The following is a 19,417-nucleotide window of genomic DNA, read 5'->3' on the forward strand; positions in this document are numbered from 1 at the left end:
GGCGGAATGCGGATGGAACTGCTTCGGAAGCGCAAGAAGTCCAAACGTTTGGGTTTCGCGGCGGGAAAAGTCAGCAAGGCCCCTTCCTAATCGGGTTTAGCGCTCTTTCCTCCACGCTCCCAAGCAAAAAAAAAACTTTTGGGGGAGATACAACTTGAAGTCCAGAACAATCACTCCTAGCAACCATGCGGTAAGTCCCTGTCCCCCTTCCTTTTGTTTGGACCACTCCGAATCAGAATTGACTCTTCTTTTCTAGCGTGGAGACTTGCCACTTTTGTTCCCGCCCGCGTTCCCGGGCAAGGGAATCACATTCGTCCGCAACGATGCCCGACAATTCCGATTCTGTCGGTCTAAGTGCCACAAGAACTTCAAGATGAAGCGCCAGCCACGCAAGTTGAAGTGGACAAAGAGCCACCGTGCCGCCCGCGGCAAGGAAATGATCGTCGACTCTTCGCTCGTCCTCTCGCAGTTCGCCAAGAAGCGCAACGTCCCCGTCAAGTACGACCGCAACTTGGTCGCCGCCACCGTCCAGGCCATGCAGCGCGTGGAGGAGATTCGGCAGCGCCGCGAGCGTGTATTCACCAAGCGCCGTCTCGCTGGCAAGATTGCCCGCGACCGCCAGCGCGAGGAGGACCGCAAGGTTGTCGCCTCGGGCGAGCACCTCATTCGCAAGGAGCTGCGCGAGCAGGCCGAGGGCCGTCCCTTGGAGCTCGACCAGAACAAGGTCGCCAACAGAGTTCACGGCGAGGAGAAGTTGCGGCAAAAGAAGAAGGCCCGCGTTTTGGTGGATGGTGGAGTCGAGGAGGAGATGGATATGGATTAAGGGTCTCGCCTTTCTTCTCTTCTCTCGTCTGGAGGGATTTTTTCTTTTTTCTTGTTTGGTTTCTTTCAATCTCTACGACACGATTACTGGAGTTGGGCTTGCATTGTCATTGTGATCACGGTGTTCTTACCGTATGGTACCTTAAAAGCAATCGATATCACCTGCTTTACATTCTATCAGCAGTAGCATCGTCTTCCCGTGAGATGAAAACTCTTTTCTCTCAATTCGAGTAGTAGTTATGTTAACTACTAGTAGTAGCATCTGCTGTTCCCCTGTATTGGGTGGGAAATATCGCAGTAGACTAGTCATTCATGGACCCTATATGTAGGGAATGTAAGTTACTTGTGCATTGTCTGTCTAACATCATTCAGCGTAACAGAACCAGCATATCAGGTAGCCTTTATAGAGGGACGTAGTTTACCTGGTATATTATTCAGCTACCTACTTATTCGCCAGACTCAAGATATAGTCAGAACATAAATTCATGAGTTCTCTCTGACCCCTCATGGCTGGCATCCGTAGTAGTCTGTATTACCTCATGATGTTTCTTATTCAACAAGTACTAGTAGTATATTAGTATATAGCTGGGTCCACAGCGGTAGACCAGCTACCTAGCTAGCATGCTGAGAAAACTTTCCATTGGTCGTGCCTAGATGGTGCCTATAACTTCTCGACAAAAGGGAATAATGTACGTCTACGCTGCCTCATTTTGGACCTGATACCCTTCACAGGATGCACACGAAATTTGCAGGTTCAAATCAGATCCAAGTTGAACATTCATTGTCACTCAGCATTTGGGACTCAATTGGGCACTGAGACCAAGGATGGCACATCCCAAAGAGAAAGAGGGGGTTCTGCATGTTCTACACATTCCAGCCGGCGTGCCACGTTTCCGCCTATTTCCATCTGGGCTAACTAGTTCGAAATTAGAAGATTTTCCCCGGAACAGTAATTACGGATGTTTTTACGGAGCCTAAAATTCACTGTTGTTATGAAACATCTCGTACTAGTACTAATGGCATTCCTACGAGCTCCATAGCTGCAATCGACCCAGTGTTCTGCAGGGGCGGCAAGAGTCCCAAAATTGATAGTGTTCCCTATACAAGTTTAGACACTGACTATCATATTATGTAAATAGGTGTAGAATACCTATAGCCAGGGCCAGGAAGTACTTGTTTGGCGCTACTATGCCAGTAATGTGGATAGCCAGTACTGGTATAGTACTAAAGATTAACATTATACTACTAGTTTTTGGTATCATACCCAGTTATATACTCAGCAGCCCGAATTGTGAGAATTAAGTGATTGCGTAGGCAGTGGAATAGCTTCACCAAGGGATGGCAAAGCCTTATGGGGAAGACTAGTAATCTTGGGACGTTGCCGCCCTGGTAAAAACACTGGGTCAATGGTGGCTATGAAGGTTCATATGTATGCGAATAATCTCTAATTTAATGGTTTATATTCATTGTGTGCTCGTCCGCAGGTTCATTGAATACATATGGGAGTGAGAGAGCGTCAGGAAAAGGAAACGGAAGAAAGAGAGCGGACGATTTAACACTTGGGATATTGGAGTTTCAAGATGAGTATGGTGTATATGTGCGAAAGTGGACGCGGGAAAAAGAAATAGGATAGACAAGGGACGAGCACAAAAGGGCATGAAGGATGGGCAGGTATGGGATATGAGTGATGATAGATATGCGCCGGCCAATCACGGCCATTTATGCGGTTTCCAGAACAAAAAGAAAAGCGGGAAAGAACTAGCAGGAGCATCAAGGAGAAAAGGGAAACAAAAAGAGAGAAGGAAATAGGACCAAGGAGACATGATACATGGGATCCCCTCCAAAGTGCAATAAAGGTCCCGAAACACACGTCTTGCGAAGAGGGAACTCAGTTCCAAGTCATCAGAAAATCAGGTAACTCGGTCTAGAGCGCGTTCCTGCATTATGCAAGCGTGAAGGATAAAAAACATGTAGACAAGAAGGTTCCCAAAAAAAAAAAAACGCTCAAGCTCGTACATTTCGTCGTGATAAGAGTCGTCGCCATGCGCAAGCGGCTGATGTGACGGCTTCACAGGCAATTTCAGGCCAAAGATCAAGAGCACTACTCTTCCATCTGGCCGAAAACACCATCATCATCGTCATCAGCGGGAGCACGGCGGCTGCCAAAGTCCACGTCTGCGTTGCGACGGTGCCGGGTCTCATTTGTCTTGATGTCACTAGTTCGCACTCCCCGTTCGTCAGATACCTTGTAGGACAAAGATGGGTTGAGGGAGGCGGAGAGAAACAACTCGGCATTGGAGTCACGGCGGAGAGCGTCATTAATGGAACCCGAGTGGCCGAGACCCGGGCTCTGGTTGCTCGGGTGGCTGCCGGAGTCGAGGTAGCGGGCGGGCAGCGGCGGCACCGGAGGGACATCAGGGGTCATAGAAACTGGCCCTGTGCGGGGGGTGCCAAAGTTGCAGAGTCCGATGGCAGCAGCCAAATCAGCCTCATCTTCCTCGTTGAGTCGGGTGTCGGCGGTGGATGGACGGGTGTCAACGCTGGACTTGCGGAAGTGAGAGAAGGCCGGCGAGTGAAGCGGAGCGCTGCCGTTGTACGAGCTCGAGGGGATCGACTGGTAAGAGCGGGAGAAAGCGGCCGAAGCGTTACCGATGCTAGGGCGTTTAGTCCAGTTGGCCGGCATGCCTGACATTTCGAAGTCATCGTCCTCTTCCTGCTCGTCCAGAGGTGGCGGTGTCGTCTCGGCCGAACTGACTCCATCCCGTACATCCGAAGAGGCGTCCGGTGACGCAGAGGAAATCACCGACTCGACTTCGGCGGACTCCTCGGGAAGTTCGTCTAAAGGGTCGTTCATGCCGACCAACACGGTGGCGGCCTCCAGCAGCTGGACTTGCTGGTGCTTGGAAATGAGTAATTTCGAGGTAATCGCCCACGCCGGGTCGTGTTCCCACCTAAGTTACCACAAACAAAAGACGTCAACCAGATGCCACCAGTGAAATCAAGGAGTGGGAAGGAGGGGGAATGGGAAAGTGTCGGGAGTTCAATGACCACGAGGGCGACCTGCACAGAGCCGACATGGCGCATGCTCCCGATCGAGCAAGGAGAAGACGACCGGGCGGTATGGGGGATACACACATATGCTTGGACAAGCAGCTGCCATGCTTATACCCTTTCCCGCAACGGTCGCAGCGGATTGAGGCCGGGTTGCGCTTCCCATCAAGCTTGATTTGAGCGCCTTCGCTGGCACGGCGGTTCCGGCCCTTGGGGATAGCCTTGCCGTCCGCGTCCGAGTTGCTCGGGGAAGCCTTGCGGGCGACCGGTGGTTCCTGGCTAGGGCTGTTCATACTCCGGGAGAGATACGAGCTGAAACCCGAGGCGCCTCCTACCGAAGTAGATTCCAGTCCCTTGCGGCCACCCAGGCTGCGGCGGTGCGCGGCCATGGGGAGCGACATAGACTCTCCGCCTTCCTGCAAAGAGGCCGCGACCGCGGCGGCGGCATTGACAGCGGCGGTGGTGACACTCTTCCGACGCGTTACGCGATGATTGGCATTGACGGCACCGAGAGAGATTGAGTGTGCGTGTTGACGCTGGTTTGGGGGGGAGGGGACGCGAGAGGGACAATTCCTATAATGGCGGACCGGTGACACATCATCAGCACCCGGGATGGACTAGGAACACCGGAGAAATGGGAGGAGCGAGAGGGAACCAAAAGTAGGTTCCGTGCATGGCACATACCTTGAATGAGGCCATTGTGGGAGGGCTTTCTGGCAATCTATCTTTTTGAAAGCCCCTAGAGTCGTGAGACGCACTCAATTCCGAGTGGAAGCGGGTGGAATGACGCGGAGGGTCGAGCGGCTAGTGGGTTTGTGGGATGGGAGTCGTATGTATAAGAGATCTGAGTGGTGAGTATGGAAATGTGAGAGAGATGCGAAGAAGAGAAGAGCGAAAGGATGAAAGATCGATGGGGAGAGAGAGAGAGAGAGAATAGGAATTCCTAAAAAAAAAAAAAAAAAAGGAAGGGGAGAAAGAGGAGAAAGAAGGAGGAGCAGGTCCCGGTATGGTGTGGCCCACCAAAATGGCTCATTGCTTTGCGGGGACTTCTCCCTTTGAGCATGCGGGGGGGGCAAAGAGAGGATCTTCGCTTGTAACACAGTACAATAAATCGGGTTCGATCTACTCTTTTTGCATGTAGTACTTCACTTCCTTTTTTTTAACCTTTCTTTCTTTTACTCTACAGAATAATCTCAATCTATCTGTTCTTTGTTGTAGAGGGGCGAGGCTTTGTGCGTCGCAAGGCCCTCTCGGATGATGCGATAACCATGGCTCCACTTCGCTTCTGATCCGGGTCGCATGGACAGTGAACCTGACAATGCGAATATGTGGCTTGTACTCCGTACTGGTTTCTAAATTGATGTCAAACCCCCCTCTCCACTTACAGGAGAGGTATATGTATCCCCAATGGAGAGCCGAAGAGGTTCCCCTCCTTCCTCCTTCCCCTCCTCCTCGGAAAGATACCCTGCAGGGCAGAGTTTAGGGTGGTTTTTTTTTTTGGCAGTCGGCGATTTGCGATTTGCGATTTGCAACCAGGCACCCTGGACCACCCATGGATCTGGAACCTCAGGGCCCGACAATGGGATGATCGAGAGTCAGACCGAACAGGGCAGCCTAGCACGTTCTATCCGGTTGCTGCCTGCATTGGATGGAAAGAAAGCCCAAGGAATAGAGTATTCGTCCATACAGAGTACTATGGAACATCTGTTGCCTGACGATCACCCGCCCCGAAAGAAGGCGAGGGAAATGGTTTCCTGGTAGACCATAGCGAACGAGGATGAACAACGGGAGGGCCAAGTGACTTAGTTAGTCAAGTTGGATTGAGCCAGTCAGATGGGGAGGAGGAGGGGGTTGATCACCTGCAGCATATCGACCGGTCTAGAGGCTGGCCACGAGTGGAGGCAGTGATGTCATCTTCCAAACAGGGCAGCGATAGGGGAAGTCATGGGATTCCCTGATTACGTGATGGGCACTGCCACTGCCACTGCCACTCCTGTAGCAGTAGTAGCAGTAGTAGCAGTAGTATACTAGTAGTATACAGCAATGGTTTGTCGTCTGCGATACCGTGTCATACTGCACCTCATTGACCTCTACTCTGTACTCCGTACTCATACTCGGGCTACATACTCGGGCAAGCTATCCCACTGTGGTACGCCTCGACCTCCTGGGCACTGCGCACTAGGCACTAACACTGGCCCGCACTGGCCTGTAAGCCCGCACAGCCTGTCCAGCTGGACTTGCATTCCTGACGATCAGATCTCCTCTCGCGCCAGCCCGAGCGCTAAGCCCGAGGATCCTTGCCCCCTCCAGCTGTCCCCCTTGGCTCAGCTGCATTACTTCTGGACCTTTGCGCCCATCGAAGCAAACCATTCTGGCACATTCTCGAGCTCCGGTCCCGGCTCCATTCCTCGCATAAACATGGGCCTGGGTTCCTGCGGCTGACACCCGGGAAAAAATAAAAATAAAAATGAAAATACAATGAAAAATAAAAAATAAAAATAATCAAAATATTCCTGCAGATTCGATAAGCATTCGATCAGCTCCCTAAGAACCTGCAAATCACCATAACACTTTTCAAAAATAACTGCAATTGGGATGTCTCGCATCCCAACACAAAGGACATTGGGCCCCTCCATTACTCGGACTCTGACTCTGTATCAGAACCCAGCTCCACTATGATGACATGTTCTTCACAAACACTACAAACAACTTTTTTTTTTTAGGAGCGCCATACGAGTAAGAAAATTATACCTAATTTGACGACACTATCTACAAGGTATGCTTGGATACGAAGTCACCTTGAGTGCAATTGCGACAACGATTTGAAACTGTGGTTTGGTCACCCAATTGCAATTACATCTCGTGGAACCTCGATACGTGGAGTGCCAGAAGTCTGCTCAAAAACAAAGTAGACCAAGATCGACTACAATGCAAAGCCTACACTCTCGCGTGCGTCCCCTCCGCCGCTCCCCTCAGGCTTCTTCCATAGCTGCCGCACCCGCACCGGACTTCAAGGACAATGATCAGAATGAGGTAGAAGAAACAGCCGAGGATTTCTTCGAGACGTCCATACCGAACCTCTTCCCAGACGATGCCCCGCAGTTCCTCGGCAATCCAGGTCAGCATCTGCTCTACACGTCTCCAAGCTTTGGTGATCTCGAGATCGCAGTGCCTTCCTACCCAACACAGAACAAAACTGCCGCCGAGGGGGAGACGGTCACAAAACAGAATGGAGGTGCAGATGACACAGGTCGAGTTCAAGAGGGACGGATACTATTCGCACATTTCGTGTGGAGCGCAGGTCTGATCGCTGCAGAGGGTATCGAGAATGCGCATATTTACGCGACGAATCCAACGGCCATGGGAAGAGAGGCCTACAAGATTTGGAATGTCACGGATCAGAGTGTATTGGAGCTAGGCGCTGGTAAGTCACAACCTTTTGAAGCTGGTCCTATACTCGCTCTCCGTTATTGCTCTACGACGAAGCTCCAAAATCCTCTACTGAGTTTCGATACTGATACCTACTGCTTCGCCAGGTGCCGGGCTTCCCTCCCTCGTCAGCAGCCTTGCCAATGCATCCACCGTCGTCGCAACGGACCACCCCTTGTCCCCCGCATTGACGGGTACCCTCCAATTCAATATGGACCACAATTTATGTAACCGCTCTCCAATACCCCCGGCCAATGTTTCCATTCAACCACATGAGTGGGGGGTCATGGACGATCCTTTTTCCCAACAGAACCGAGGTGCCTTTACCCGCATCATCGCTGCTGATTGCTACTGGTCGAGGGCGCAGCACGAGAATCTCGCTCGCACAATGCAGTGGTTCCTAGCTCCTGGTGGCCATGTGTGTGTAGTCGCGCCGTTCCATACAGGCCGAGAGATCGTCGCAGACTTCTTCGAAACTGCTCTCAAGAACGGTCTCAGCATCGAAAGTATCTTTGAGCGGGATGTCATAGCACAATGTGAGGATGGCCGTGAGATTCGACGGGAATGGAAGCCCGAGCGAGACGGCGACGGCCCTGGGACGCGTGCAAGGTGGTGCGCTATTTGTGTATTGAAGCGGGTAGAGGAGTGAAGTCACTCCTGCATTTACATTTACGTTTGTATTTGTATCCTCTCGCTTACGAATGTACAAGGACGGGTTCAATGGGGTCTGTCTTCCAGCATGCCCATTGAGACCATACTATGATAATGATAACGAAATACAGTCCGTTAGATGAGATAGAAATACCATTTGCACATTTAGACATCATTCGTGAGAAGTTTGAAACACATATCAAGAAAATCTAAGACACAACTCTCTGGAAGCAGACTGTACACACACCCTGTCCTTCCTGTCCCCCAAATCTAAACCGGGGGTACTCAACCCTGCCCCAGACAATAAACCGGTCAGATCCCTCGGCAGCTGTAAACCAATGCACAAGCTCCTCCTCCGTCCAATTGCAACTCGTTACGATCAAGAACCCTCCAGTCCGAATCAACCGGCGGACAATGCCAGGATACCGCTCACAAACCTGGGTCTCCTTCGCATCTCCAGCCAAGGAGATAGCATCGAAAGTCCCCTTATCAAGCACAATATCAAATCCACCGCGTGAATACGGAAACCACGAAAGCGTCTCATCCGTATCAGCGGGCGAAACTTTTGTCCCAAATGGGGAGAGAATAGCCTTGGAACCGAGAATATCCCATTCCTCAAATTGAATCTCACGAGGCTCGACAAGAGCATTTTCTGCTCCCGTCCCGTTGCCAGCCACATCCTCATCAGAATCCTCCTCATCCTCGGAATCAGTATGATAAGCCGAATGGCCCCTCGTCCGCTGTAATTCCCTCGCCAACCAAACGCTCTGCGCCGAATAATCCACCCCGACTAGCTCCCCCCCGGAACCCACCCTTCTTCCTCAAAAGAGCAAGCATGCTTCCATTTCCCGTTCCCAGGTCAAGAACACTCGGTTGCGCAGACCCGCGCGTGGCTCGCGGAGAGAGAGGGAAGGACGAGCGTGTCAGGAAACGGAGCACCTTTTCCGGGGCATTATGTTCAGAGAACCAGGAGGTGCCGGGGTCATCCTCGTCGTTGACGGAGTCTGCGTCTGAATCTTCGTCATTGGCGGTCTCATCGTGGGCGTTTTCTTGTTCTTCTGTTGCGGTGGGGTTGGAGATGTGCGCGAGCGTGCGGGCGTAGTATGTTTCCCAACTTAAGGTGGTGATTACAGTTAGCTTTTGGTCTGAATTTTCTTGATAATAATTGTAACGGGGATAGCATAACAAGCCAGCGAATGGTAATGTAAAAAAAGCCAAAAAAAAAGCACCCAAGTACACTTCGTATACCCCGCCCTCTGCTGCCCCTCGCGGGTTCACTTGGAGCGAGCTCGGGGGCCATCGGTGCGGATAGGGGCTTCAATGGCACTTACTAGTCTTTAGTGCCCAGCTCACTGGGTGATAGATAAGTCGGATGAGCTTCTTCTGTCATTTTGTGGTTCGTGTGAGGGTGTTGGATGCGTGGAAAAATTCGGGTGACGTTCCTTATCGCTTTATCACCTCCATGTGGGACAGCTTCCCAAATTCTAGGGTAGTGGGCCTGCGCAAATAGGGTCGACATGACCCTCCACCATGGGATAATTGGAACCAAATTGAAATGCCCAAGTTGATTGGATGACTTTTTTCTATTAAGATGAGTAATGCCTACGGTTTGCATATATTAACTATAGCTTACAATACTACGACAGGAATCAATTATAGATCAAGCTCGAGGCTTCCATTTCTATAGACTGCGCACAGGGGGTATTTGTTATTCCGTCCTCGACCGATGCATCGCAGAAGTTTTGCGCACGGGCGAGGAATTCAGGAACCAGAAGCAAGGAAAAGAGATAACGAAGGCCTTGTCATATCAACAGATGCGACAAGAGTCAAAAGGAAAGATAAGCGAAGGCTGGGTTGGCATCAGGCACAACCGATGCAAGGTGTGAAAATGTGGTGCAGTCATCCTCCGAAATAATAGTATTACAGTTACCCGGACTCGGGGGATTCGATGGTTCTCCCTAGATGAGTCCGTGGTGTTCATTTTCGCACCCATGACGCCGGAAATGAATTCAAGGAGAGGGAGAAAAAGTGTAGCAATGGATTCGGCGGGTTTCGAGTGTGAGACCTGCCGACTGCAAATAGAAGGTAATGGTAAAAGGCGATGAGCGACAGCAAAGCCCGCTTTGGTCATGGTATCATCAATCCGGTCAAAAGGGTATATGACTGGAGAAGTAGAAGGTTGGCAAAAAGAGAAAGGCCGGTGTTGAAGAAATAAATGATTCTTTCAGAATCGATAAGACATGCAGAAATGTCAGGTCGTAGACTCGTTTCAGGCCCTGGATTCGAAGAACGACTTCAGAATACCAGGTGCCAATTAAAGGAACTCGTCGATGCTTCTCATGATAAGAAGCTCACCTCCTGTTGGAGGAGAACGAGGGTCTGCCGTTTTGTTGGCATACTGGGCGGGGTTGGATGAAGGTGCAACAGGCGGAGGAGAAGCCGCGGCAGAACGATCGATCCTCAGATGTTGCGGTGGAATGGACGGCACAGGGGGAACCATGAACCCCGAGGTTCTGGGTGAGAATATCCCGCCCGGTCCTTGGTCGGGGGCGTCACGCACGAAGACATGAGTCTGGACGAGAGGATCGCAGCTGCTAACACTGCGTGGCAAGCCTCGTGGGCGACCCGATGCAGGTTCGATTGACTGGAACTTTTGGCGAAATGGTAATGGTCGAGGGGAGAGGCTGCGTTTGGGCGATTTGTTCCCGTTATCGCTGGTCTTCGGTCGAACCGGACTCGTGGACGGCAGGGTCAAGCAGCCCATTGAAGGCGCTTGCGCAAGGCCTCGGAAAGGCGATTTAGCACGCTTCATAGCTTCTTCCCGTTCGGCTCTTGTCACCTGGGGTTCAGAGCATCTGCGGCCGGTCGAGACAAACCATTCCCGAGGAGGGGGTTTCGATGAGGCTCCTCGTAGCAGCCGCGAACGGAAGTCTGTCAGCTGGTAGATGAGGCTCATGTTGGGACCGACCCATTCGCTGCGCGCCTTGACCTGCTCATACATCGAATTGAAGTCCATGTGTCGGTTTTTGTAGAGGCCATAGGCGATCACTAGCGACGCAGAGCGACTGGCTCCAAGCTGGCAATGAACAAGAACCTTCTTGCCTTCCTCAATACGGTCGTCGATGAGTTCACAAAGTGGTAGCAAATCATCGAGAATTTCCGAATTGTGGTCCCAGCTAACATGTAGATATTCTGGGGTAGTAGACATGGAGGTTTGCGTTGGTGTTGTCGGAGTCGGAGTGGGCGATTCAGAGTCGGAGGGCTGGAACTCAAAGGCGGATTTAAAAGAAATTTCCGAGATGGCAGTTTGAGGATCACCGTTGGAAAATCGCTTCGAAGCTCTGGATGCATTGCGCCAGGTGCTCATTACTGTGTCATTACGCTCTGTCCCCTTCTGGTTGTCGAATGGGTTGGCGACTTCTTTGGCAACGTTGATCACCACATCAAACTTGGCAGCTTCTTCGGCAGTAGGCTCGAGGTACAAAAACACTCCAGAATCGTATATCCGGACGGGTCCGTTCGGGTAACCACGCGAAGTTTTGCGGGTTGACTCTCGAGAGTCTGGATGATCATCTTCCTCTTTCAAGCCATGAAGAACTCGGCTTGAGAAAGAAGAGCTGTCCTCCTGCAAGGATGTCATAGGAGTGATCGTGTCCTCGAAAGATGTGCCCGAGAGCGGGCGTAACCCATGGTGCGAAATTGGGCGTGGAAGTTGCATGCCACCACGGGGAGCAAAGGAAGGGGATGTGATCGAGGCGAGAGATGGCGAGGATTCGGCATGTCGCAAAGACTGGTGCCCGAGCGGAGTCGGCGGGACAAGATCAGCGCCCTTTTCTAAGAAGGACTTGTCAAAAGCGGGTGTTTGGATGGTGAGGTTGGCGGGACGTCGACGGCCGGTCTTCGGGGCCATTGGGAAGGGAGATGGTGGCGCGGAAAGGTGGGTATTGGAGGTTGACTCCATTACCGAGGCGGTTGCAATTGGCGGTCTTGATTGCGATGGCGGGGGGGACACGCAAACTGAGGTTCTTCAGGTTGCGCGCGCGTTTCCCGCTGGAATCGGAACGGGCCATGTTTGGCGAGCTCAAAAGTCGGGTGCTGTCGGCCGACATCATGGACCTCGGTGCCACATCTAGAGGGCGTACGGGAGGCGTGAATTTAGGGTAGGAAAGGGGCATGGCGGAAGGAGATTCCGGCGAAGAGCTGGGAGAGATATCCCCTCCAGAAGGTGAGTCAAAGGGCGAAATCGTCGTGGTAGGAGAGGATTCGGTGGAGGTCGAGGTCATCGACGAGACGCTCTCGCGATGGGGGTTGGGAGATGGTAGCAAGCGTCGAGCTGATGTAGTATTCACAGGAATATGGGTCGGAACTTGAAGAGGATGGATCACGTTCTCTTCCTCCTTATATCGCTGCGGCAGACCACCATAAACGGACATGAACGACGGGAACGAGTCCGGGAAGGACAGTGGACTGGTTTGTACCGGCATGGTTTGGGGTCTGTAGTGGTGGGTGGAAAGGAAGGACCCTCTCAAGCCCACCGCGGTATTTCACAGGAGGGCAAGGGCAGCCAGGCTAGAGGGACATTCGTTGTGATCAGAGCGTGGAGGTAAGTTTGCTGCCTGCGCAAATGAGGTCCGCGGTTCTTTTCAAGGTGATGTCAGCTATGCTTCGAACATGATCTAGGCGGCAAGCGCAAGCAGCAAGGGTTGGAATAATGATCGGCGACCATGCAAAGCCGGTTGGAAATATTCTCAGACACGAGTTCCATTTCCCAAGGAGACTTCATCTTTCTTATTTTCCTTTGTAACGATGCATTTGGTGGTGGAGGTGACGGGGGATCCCACTGGGTGGTCACAAAACGTACCTAGATTAAGAGTTGGCCCGAGTGGTTGTTGCGCAACAGATGTGGACAAAGGGCGCAGACCGAATTGAAGATGGGCGAAGGGAACGAAGGAGTGACAGAGACAACCGAGAAAAGGTGATTTAAAAAAAGAACGAGAGAGAGAGAAAGGAAAAGGGCAAGGCGGTTGAATTGGAGAGAATGCCGGGTAGGGCCTGAATGGGTGGGCGGTGGTTCCTCCGGGGAACAGGAATGTGGAAAAGGGAAGGGAAGGGAAGGGAAGGGAAGGGAAAAAGAGGTCCAGATGATGAAACCTCGTACAGTCAGGGAAGGAAGGGAAAGGTAGAAGAGGTGAAGATGATGGAGGGGGGGAAGTTTTTGGGGAGGTTTAGGACCCTTACTGCCAATGGTTTATTTAGATTCTACAGTACGGGTGTTAGAGATCTCGATTGCCCCCACTGTAATTTGCCAGTACGGTATGGTACGGGTGTGGAGGGTCGAGGAGCAGGAGCAGGCAGGAGCAGACAGGAGCAGACAGGAGCAGGGAGGAGTTTGGTCACTGTATCGGGTATCATACAAGTATACTGAGTATACTCCGTATACTCCATACATGGGATCTTGTAACGTATGTATACTACCTCCATAGCCAATCACCACTTGCAGCTCTAATTTTAGCCGCCCTTGGGAAGACAGCTTCGGCGCCAAATGCACGCAACTGAGAGGCCCATGCCGTTCGTTCCCGCAGGTTCACACTCCTTTCCCCTCGTTATCTGGCATCTTGGTTGGTCATACTCTTCAGTGTATCCAGTCTCTTCCTACCTCCACCCAGCCTATGGTGTGCGAGTTGGTTTATTCTCGAAAAGAAAAAAAAGCCCGGTCCCACTTCCACATCGCTGCCCCCGTCCCACTTTCTCTACAAAGTAGAGCTGAGCCTCGGGGACATTTCGCGTCCCTTCCCCCCCTCCAGTACGGAGTAGTATACCCTAGGGCACGCGATGAAATTAGATGGGGCTGTGTGATTGGAAGGTTCCCTTTAAGGACCTGGCTCCATCACCGGTGGGGATAAGACAAGGAGGCTGGTCGAATATGAGTTGCCCAGAGGTGACACCGATCCACCCACTCGAGAAACTTCCAGGACGAAGGACGCAGAGGATGAAAGACGGGATGTGTGGGCGGGGGGGGAGGCTGCGTGTTGGCCAAGGCGATTCTGGGAATTCCAAATTCGGACCTATCCGACCCGTCCGATTGTGTTAATGTGTTCAGACAGCGAGTGCACGGTTCCCTGTTCCTCCGTATGTAACTACTCATACGAAGTACAGCCAGACGGAAACAAGGAGTCAACACGGGTGAACGGTGGGCTACCCAGGCTGGCTGGTTCCGGTCTGACCCATGGAACTGCCTGCTCCGAATTGGTAGTACTAGAATCTTACCTTACCATCTTACCATATCATACGGAGTACGGAGCACAGAGCACAGAGCACAGAGTATACCTTGATACGAGGAATACTACTACTCCCACCACTTCCACTACTTTACAGCCTCCGCTGAATAGCTGAATCAACCATTGCCACTGCAGTCTTTCGGTGAGGCCAAGCCATATCCATCTTCATTCTGAAACCCTCCGAGCAATGGATCTGGGTTGGTGACTCTGAAACACGCCAAACCCGCACTAGTAGGCGCTAGTGGCCCCTTGGGCGGAGTGTGGCCACAGCCTATCATCGATACCTGGCTGCTTGCGGGCGATCACCTCCCATTACGTTTCGGCACTACGACGACTCCTTCTCATTTCTGCGTTACAATGGAGCTGCTCGTGAGGTCATTTTGCGAATATCTTCATCCACACGGTCCATCAACCCCATCCAAATTCCCAGCCCAATGGACGTGTTATCGGTCAAACGGGGAGTCGTGATCACCTGTGGGAACCGAAATGATCGACTTCTTTTCCACGTGGTAGCCCGCCATCCTGAAACTTGGTGGAGAGGCGAAGTAAGGCATCAGCAAGTAGTGCCAGTGCCACTCGCCGCTATCATATGAAAGCGTTCAAGGTGAAGTGTGGTACGGTACGGAGTACGGAGTTGGTAAGTACATACAACCCGTACACATGTAAGTATGTACAGTATTATAGCTCCGTCCTTACTCTCCTCTGTATATATTGTAGAGCTAGTTAATGGTCCAGACACACCATTGCATGTAGTATATGCAGTGCCGCCGTCCTCTCCTCCAGGCGTCTGCTTCCCATGTACGGAGTACATACGGATTACTCCGTGCCTACTATTCTTCGATATACAAGCCTATACTCCACCGGCGTTGCAGGTTCCAAATAGATTGCCCACACCTGGTCGCGGATCCGGATCCCTCGTGAACTCGAAACGTTTCACCATGAACCTTCTAAAAATAAAGATCTCCTGAACCAACGGTCACAGCGCGCAACCAGCTGACGTTGGTTCGTTTCGCATCTCGCTTGTTTCGCCTCTGTTTCGGGCCCCTTTGCCACAATCTCTCCTGAGGCGGTTACTGCGACGGAGTCTCCCTGGTACCTGTTTCATCCTTTCATTGGTGGACAAAATCCTCTCCTGTTGACGCCAGTCTGGAGTCGAATCGTGTAAATGCATCCTTGCTCTGCGTTCACTGGCCAACGGGGATATGAGACAGTCGATAATCAACCCCGGAGCTCGCTAATGAATCGCGGTGTGTCATGTATACATACTTGACCACTAAGTACATACTATGACTGCTACAGAATACTAATTCTGCTACAATCAAGGAATCACATCACAATTCTGACCGAGGTTCAACCAGCCTATGCTTGGACACCAGATCCTCATCGGACTGGATATCGCTACTACAGCTACCATGGTACCCTTGAAAATCAACACCGGGGGTCTTTTTTTGATGATGCCATTTCAACCTTGAAAAGGGAAAGACATGATTCATGTCAGATCTGTCTGCTAAACTTGTTGAGTGTTCTTTCCATCATTCAATTTTTGGAAAGATATGAAACTACTGTTTATTTACGACCATTCATACTATATTAAGCCTGCTGTTCTAGTACCTTGATCCTTTGGTGCTAGTAGTACAATAGGGACACTGCCAGTGGTTGGTACGACTAGCAGCCATACTACTAGTATATCACACATTGGACAGACAATCTCAACCTCAGTACTCGTAACCTTTACCAAGACATATCATTGACACAAGCATCCCCAGACCCCATACCTCTAGCACTAAGACTGACACGGCACTGACACTCGCCACGTGGAAAACTAATCCACAGCAAATAAAACCCAAGACTAGATGTTACCCGACACTACCGGACAGTAGATGAAGATACTATCCACTGTATTCCAGACAGCGAACGAGTGACTGGTCGGCGGTGGCACCCTCGGCTCCGAATCCACGGTTTTGCTTTGCGAAACCGTGGTTCCCGCCCTCATTTGTTTGATGCTACAACTGACTTGAAACAACTTGAAGCTCAACAAAAAAAAAACCTTTAAAGTATTACCTCCGACATGTCTACTTCCGATCTCTCCGTACACTGGAACCATGTAATATGTACGCCGTAGACACCAGTGCGCGTTATGGAAAGTCACTCTCATAAATACAGCAGGGATATGAGCAGGTCGCCGACTCCAGTGTTTACCCATGCAGCTTGGCGCTCTAAATTGGTACGACATTCCACGCATTGCACCCTCCGTGTGATCGAGTTAGAGCAAGCCTCTGGAGCAGGTCGCTCGTGTTGGTGTATGCAGTTGGCGTATAGACGGCCCAGTGCATGAAAGACCCAACAGAGCCGGTTCCGGCCCACATCAAAATTCTCCCAGCCTCCTTTCTACCCCGATCCGCATTTATGATTTATTTATTTACTTATTTCTTTGCGCCTATCACAGACGACGTTGGGGTACGTGTCACGTATAACATTGTACATACTCTCTAGACTGTCTTTCTTTGTTTTTCGTACCCCATAGCCAGCACGCGCTACTGTCCATCGGGAGTTTTTCCGAGGGCCTCACGATGGCATACGTACCGTATTGTATTCCAAACCTATAATATACATTACCTGGCTCAGATTAAGGGTGGCAGATCACCAATAGCCTATATGTCTCGGTAGATACTATAGTTCTTTCAAATTTACAGCAAGGGAACTAGTATATCTCCGATATGTGCAAACATACGACATAATGCATCGTTTGAGTTTGAAAATTTGGAAATTGTTGATGCATTAATTATCTTGAGATTTTCGTGATCATTTCGGCATTACTCATGATGTTTCTTCTTCAGTCTCCAGTCCATGGGGGTCGATGGCAATCAAGGACCCAGGGGGGGCATATCCGTAAACCCTTGTCCACATGTTGCTGGCTTGATCGTATTCGTTCCACGAGTATTGCATAATAGGCTGCTCATCGCTTCTTTTCCACATGGCAATGTCTTTCTCCGTTGCTTCGGGAGGGTAGCCGTCTCGTGGCCGAAAAACACCATGCGGTCGAATACGTGCCCCCTGTGGAATTACCAGGCCTGGTATTCTGATGTCTACCTCCGATGGCGGAGGAGACGGACTTGCAGCAAGTGTCGAGTTGAGAATGCTGAGCTGGCCGCTGATTGTACTTGGAGCCATGCTCATCTCAATTGCTTGGCGTTCCTCCATCATCATGATTGTCTCGGCAAGAGCGGCCCCCTCGTCCCGTTTGTAAAGACCGTATAAACGGTGTGTTCGACGGAGTAGGGCTAAAGCTGTCCGCCGGACCGTCGGCTCGCGACATCTCAGACATGTGAACCAGAGTGGTAGACCAACACCCACTTCAAATGTGAATGGCGGCAGTGTGCCGTCCGGTCCTGCCAAGCTGTTCACCGCAACGGCACCTTGTTCCACTATGTTTTGAAAATTGTGGAAACAAGCATCTGTTGTAATTCGTGATGATGACACACATACTGTCAACATGACAGACAGCATCTCATAGTAGGTGAGGAGAAGGGCGCCGGTTCCAATCTCCGACGCTGATAAGCCGGGCTCCATAAATTTTGTAAAAGCAAGATGCCAACTCTTGAGTTTGGCTGATAGGACTCGTTGCCGATGCATCATCTCTTCTGATATATGCCAGGCGTGGGACCTTTTGAGATAGTCTTCACATCTGCTTTCGAAGAGTGGGATTTCTGTAGCTAGGACGACAATGGCATCACGAGCAGACTTCAAAGAGGTAAGTTGTTGCTTCGTTGCAAACACATCCCCAGACTCATCTACTAACGTACTCGCCAAAGCCCAGACGCTGTGAAGAGAGACTGCCCCTAATCGGACGAAAAAGGGAATGATAGTCTCCCTGAGGAGAAAAAGTTTTGCTGGTGCCACGGTGCCACACTGGCTCTGGGCTCGCAAGGTATGGATCAGGTGTATACCCTGTCCATAGAGGCGCAACGCCTCCTCGACACCCCCCAGAAGGGTTTCTATACAGATAAATAGAACGCAAGTGATTAATCCAACAAAGGCGTCCGCGCCGCCTCTTTCGATACTTTCTCGAACAGTGGTTACCGCACGAGAATACCAATCCAATGCATCTTGGTGTTTTTGGCTGAGGAAATGGGGTTGGTTGCCGCGACGTAGAGATGTCAGATCGGGGCAGGGATCAGGACATTCAAATAATGAGCTGATGGAAATCATAGCATCCCATATAGCCGATTCACTGCGGCAGACCTGTGGAACAATGATGCGCCAGAATTCCACATCCAATCCACCACCGATGGACTCTGCGGCATGCTGGAAATAATAGGCAAAAGCACGACGCTCCCGCGATCCTTTATCTTGCGATAAGGAAAGTGAACTGTGCAATGGAAGGGCTGTAAATGTGGAAGAATATTTGATAGAGTTCCCATTTTGATAGTCGCATTTGCGACCTGTGCTCGTACATCGGAGACACTGAGGTTTTTTCTTCACCACACTTGACTCTTCGAATTCTGGAGAGAATGTTTAATAATGGTCCCGAGGTTATTACATGGGAATGCATGAGCTTACTTGCATGTCCTGCATCCAAGCTTTGATCTGAGAGGTTTGAACGAGACCTCCTTTAAGTGGGCTGACGGGCTTACTGACATGTTGCCGGCATAGCCTAGGCACTGAATGTGTGAGGGATGGTATGGGCTTGTGGGTAACGAGTCGACGCGATGCTAAACATGAGATAATGGGTAGGGTACCTTCAGATGAGGTCAATCCCTTGAATAAACCAAGACCACCCGCCTGTCGGTCTATCTCATCTCATCTGCCACGCTATGTAAGATGTAAGATACTGTTCGGATGAGATACCGGAAGATCAATATTCCCGAGCGACCCGGTTCTCCACCTAACTGGGCCTAGCGGGGCTTGGCATGATCTTTCGAGAAACAATCAAGATCAAGAAACTAGTGACTGACCATGACCATGACCACATTGTCAAATTCCCCAATACTGGGTCTAATTCTGGATTTCTGAGACCATCTGGATGGATCCTGAGCCTCCATTTTGTGGGCTTCTAGACCCCGCCCTAACTTTCGCTACCATGTTGACCAGCACACCTGCTCCACACCAACGACAACAACATTCAAACTGGACAGGTCAGATATTCTTAATCGGCCTCGTGCAGGATGTTCGATAGGTCGCCTGTC

At 51.0% G+C, this 19,417-nt stretch overlaps 6 protein-coding genes across 6 annotated transcripts; 2 read left to right on the top strand and 4 right to left on the bottom strand.

Annotated features, from left to right (window-relative positions):
* Positions 1-6: 6 nt before the first annotated feature.
* N7509_008743 (ribosomal eL24 family protein) lies at positions 7-823 on the top strand (the record flags this gene model as incomplete). Its single annotated transcript, XM_056633380.1, has 2 exons — positions 7-69; positions 257-823. 2 exons carry the CDS (start codon positions 7-9, stop codon positions 821-823), a joined length of 630 nt encoding a protein of 209 aa, XP_056484000.1.
* A 2,100-nt stretch (positions 824-2,923) lies between these two features.
* On the bottom strand, positions 2,924-4,572 carry N7509_008744 (putative C2H2 finger domain protein; the record flags this gene model as incomplete). The annotated part of the gene is made up of 3 exons (XM_056633381.1): positions 2,924-3,773; positions 3,883-4,490; positions 4,558-4,572. The coding sequence occupies 3 exons, from the start codon at positions 4,570-4,572 to the stop codon at positions 2,924-2,926; spliced, it is 1,473 nt and encodes a 490-aa protein (XP_056484001.1).
* A 2,229-nt stretch (positions 4,573-6,801) lies between these two features.
* Positions 6,802-7,951, top strand: N7509_008745 (putative nicotinamide N-methyltransferase; the record flags this gene model as incomplete). The annotated part of the gene is made up of 2 exons (XM_056633382.1): positions 6,802-7,297; positions 7,410-7,951. The coding sequence occupies 2 exons, from the start codon at positions 6,802-6,804 to the stop codon at positions 7,949-7,951; spliced, it is 1,038 nt and encodes a 345-aa protein (XP_056484002.1).
* Positions 7,952-8,162: 211 nt separating this feature from the next.
* N7509_008746 (putative S-adenosylmethionine-dependent methyltransferase) lies at positions 8,163-9,343 on the bottom strand (the record flags this gene model as incomplete). The annotated part of the gene is made up of 3 exons (XM_056633383.1): positions 8,163-8,654; positions 8,713-9,067; positions 9,285-9,343. 3 exons carry the CDS (start codon positions 9,341-9,343, stop codon positions 8,163-8,165), a joined length of 906 nt encoding a protein of 301 aa, XP_056484003.1.
* A 924-nt stretch (positions 9,344-10,267) lies between these two features.
* On the bottom strand, positions 10,268-12,437 carry dspD (putative protein-tyrosine phosphatase; the record flags this gene model as incomplete). Its single annotated transcript, XM_056633384.1, has 2 exons — positions 10,268-11,851; positions 11,910-12,437. 2 exons carry the CDS (start codon positions 12,435-12,437, stop codon positions 10,268-10,270), a joined length of 2,112 nt encoding a protein of 703 aa, XP_056484004.1.
* A 4,611-nt stretch (positions 12,438-17,048) lies between these two features.
* On the bottom strand, positions 17,049-18,882 carry N7509_008748 (uncharacterized protein; the record flags this gene model as incomplete). The annotated part of the gene is made up of 2 exons (XM_056633385.1): positions 17,049-18,600; positions 18,866-18,882. 2 exons carry the CDS (start codon positions 18,880-18,882, stop codon positions 17,049-17,051), a joined length of 1,569 nt encoding a protein of 522 aa, XP_056484005.1.
* Positions 18,883-19,417: the final 535 nt, after the last annotated feature.

Source organism: Penicillium cosmopolitanum (assembly GCF_028827165.1).
Source record: "Penicillium cosmopolitanum strain IBT 29677 chromosome Unknown utg000009l:1.0-9042332.0:1.0-9050551.0, whole genome shotgun sequence".
Taxonomy (NCBI): Eukaryota; Fungi; Ascomycota; class Eurotiomycetes; order Eurotiales; family Aspergillaceae; genus Penicillium; species Penicillium cosmopolitanum.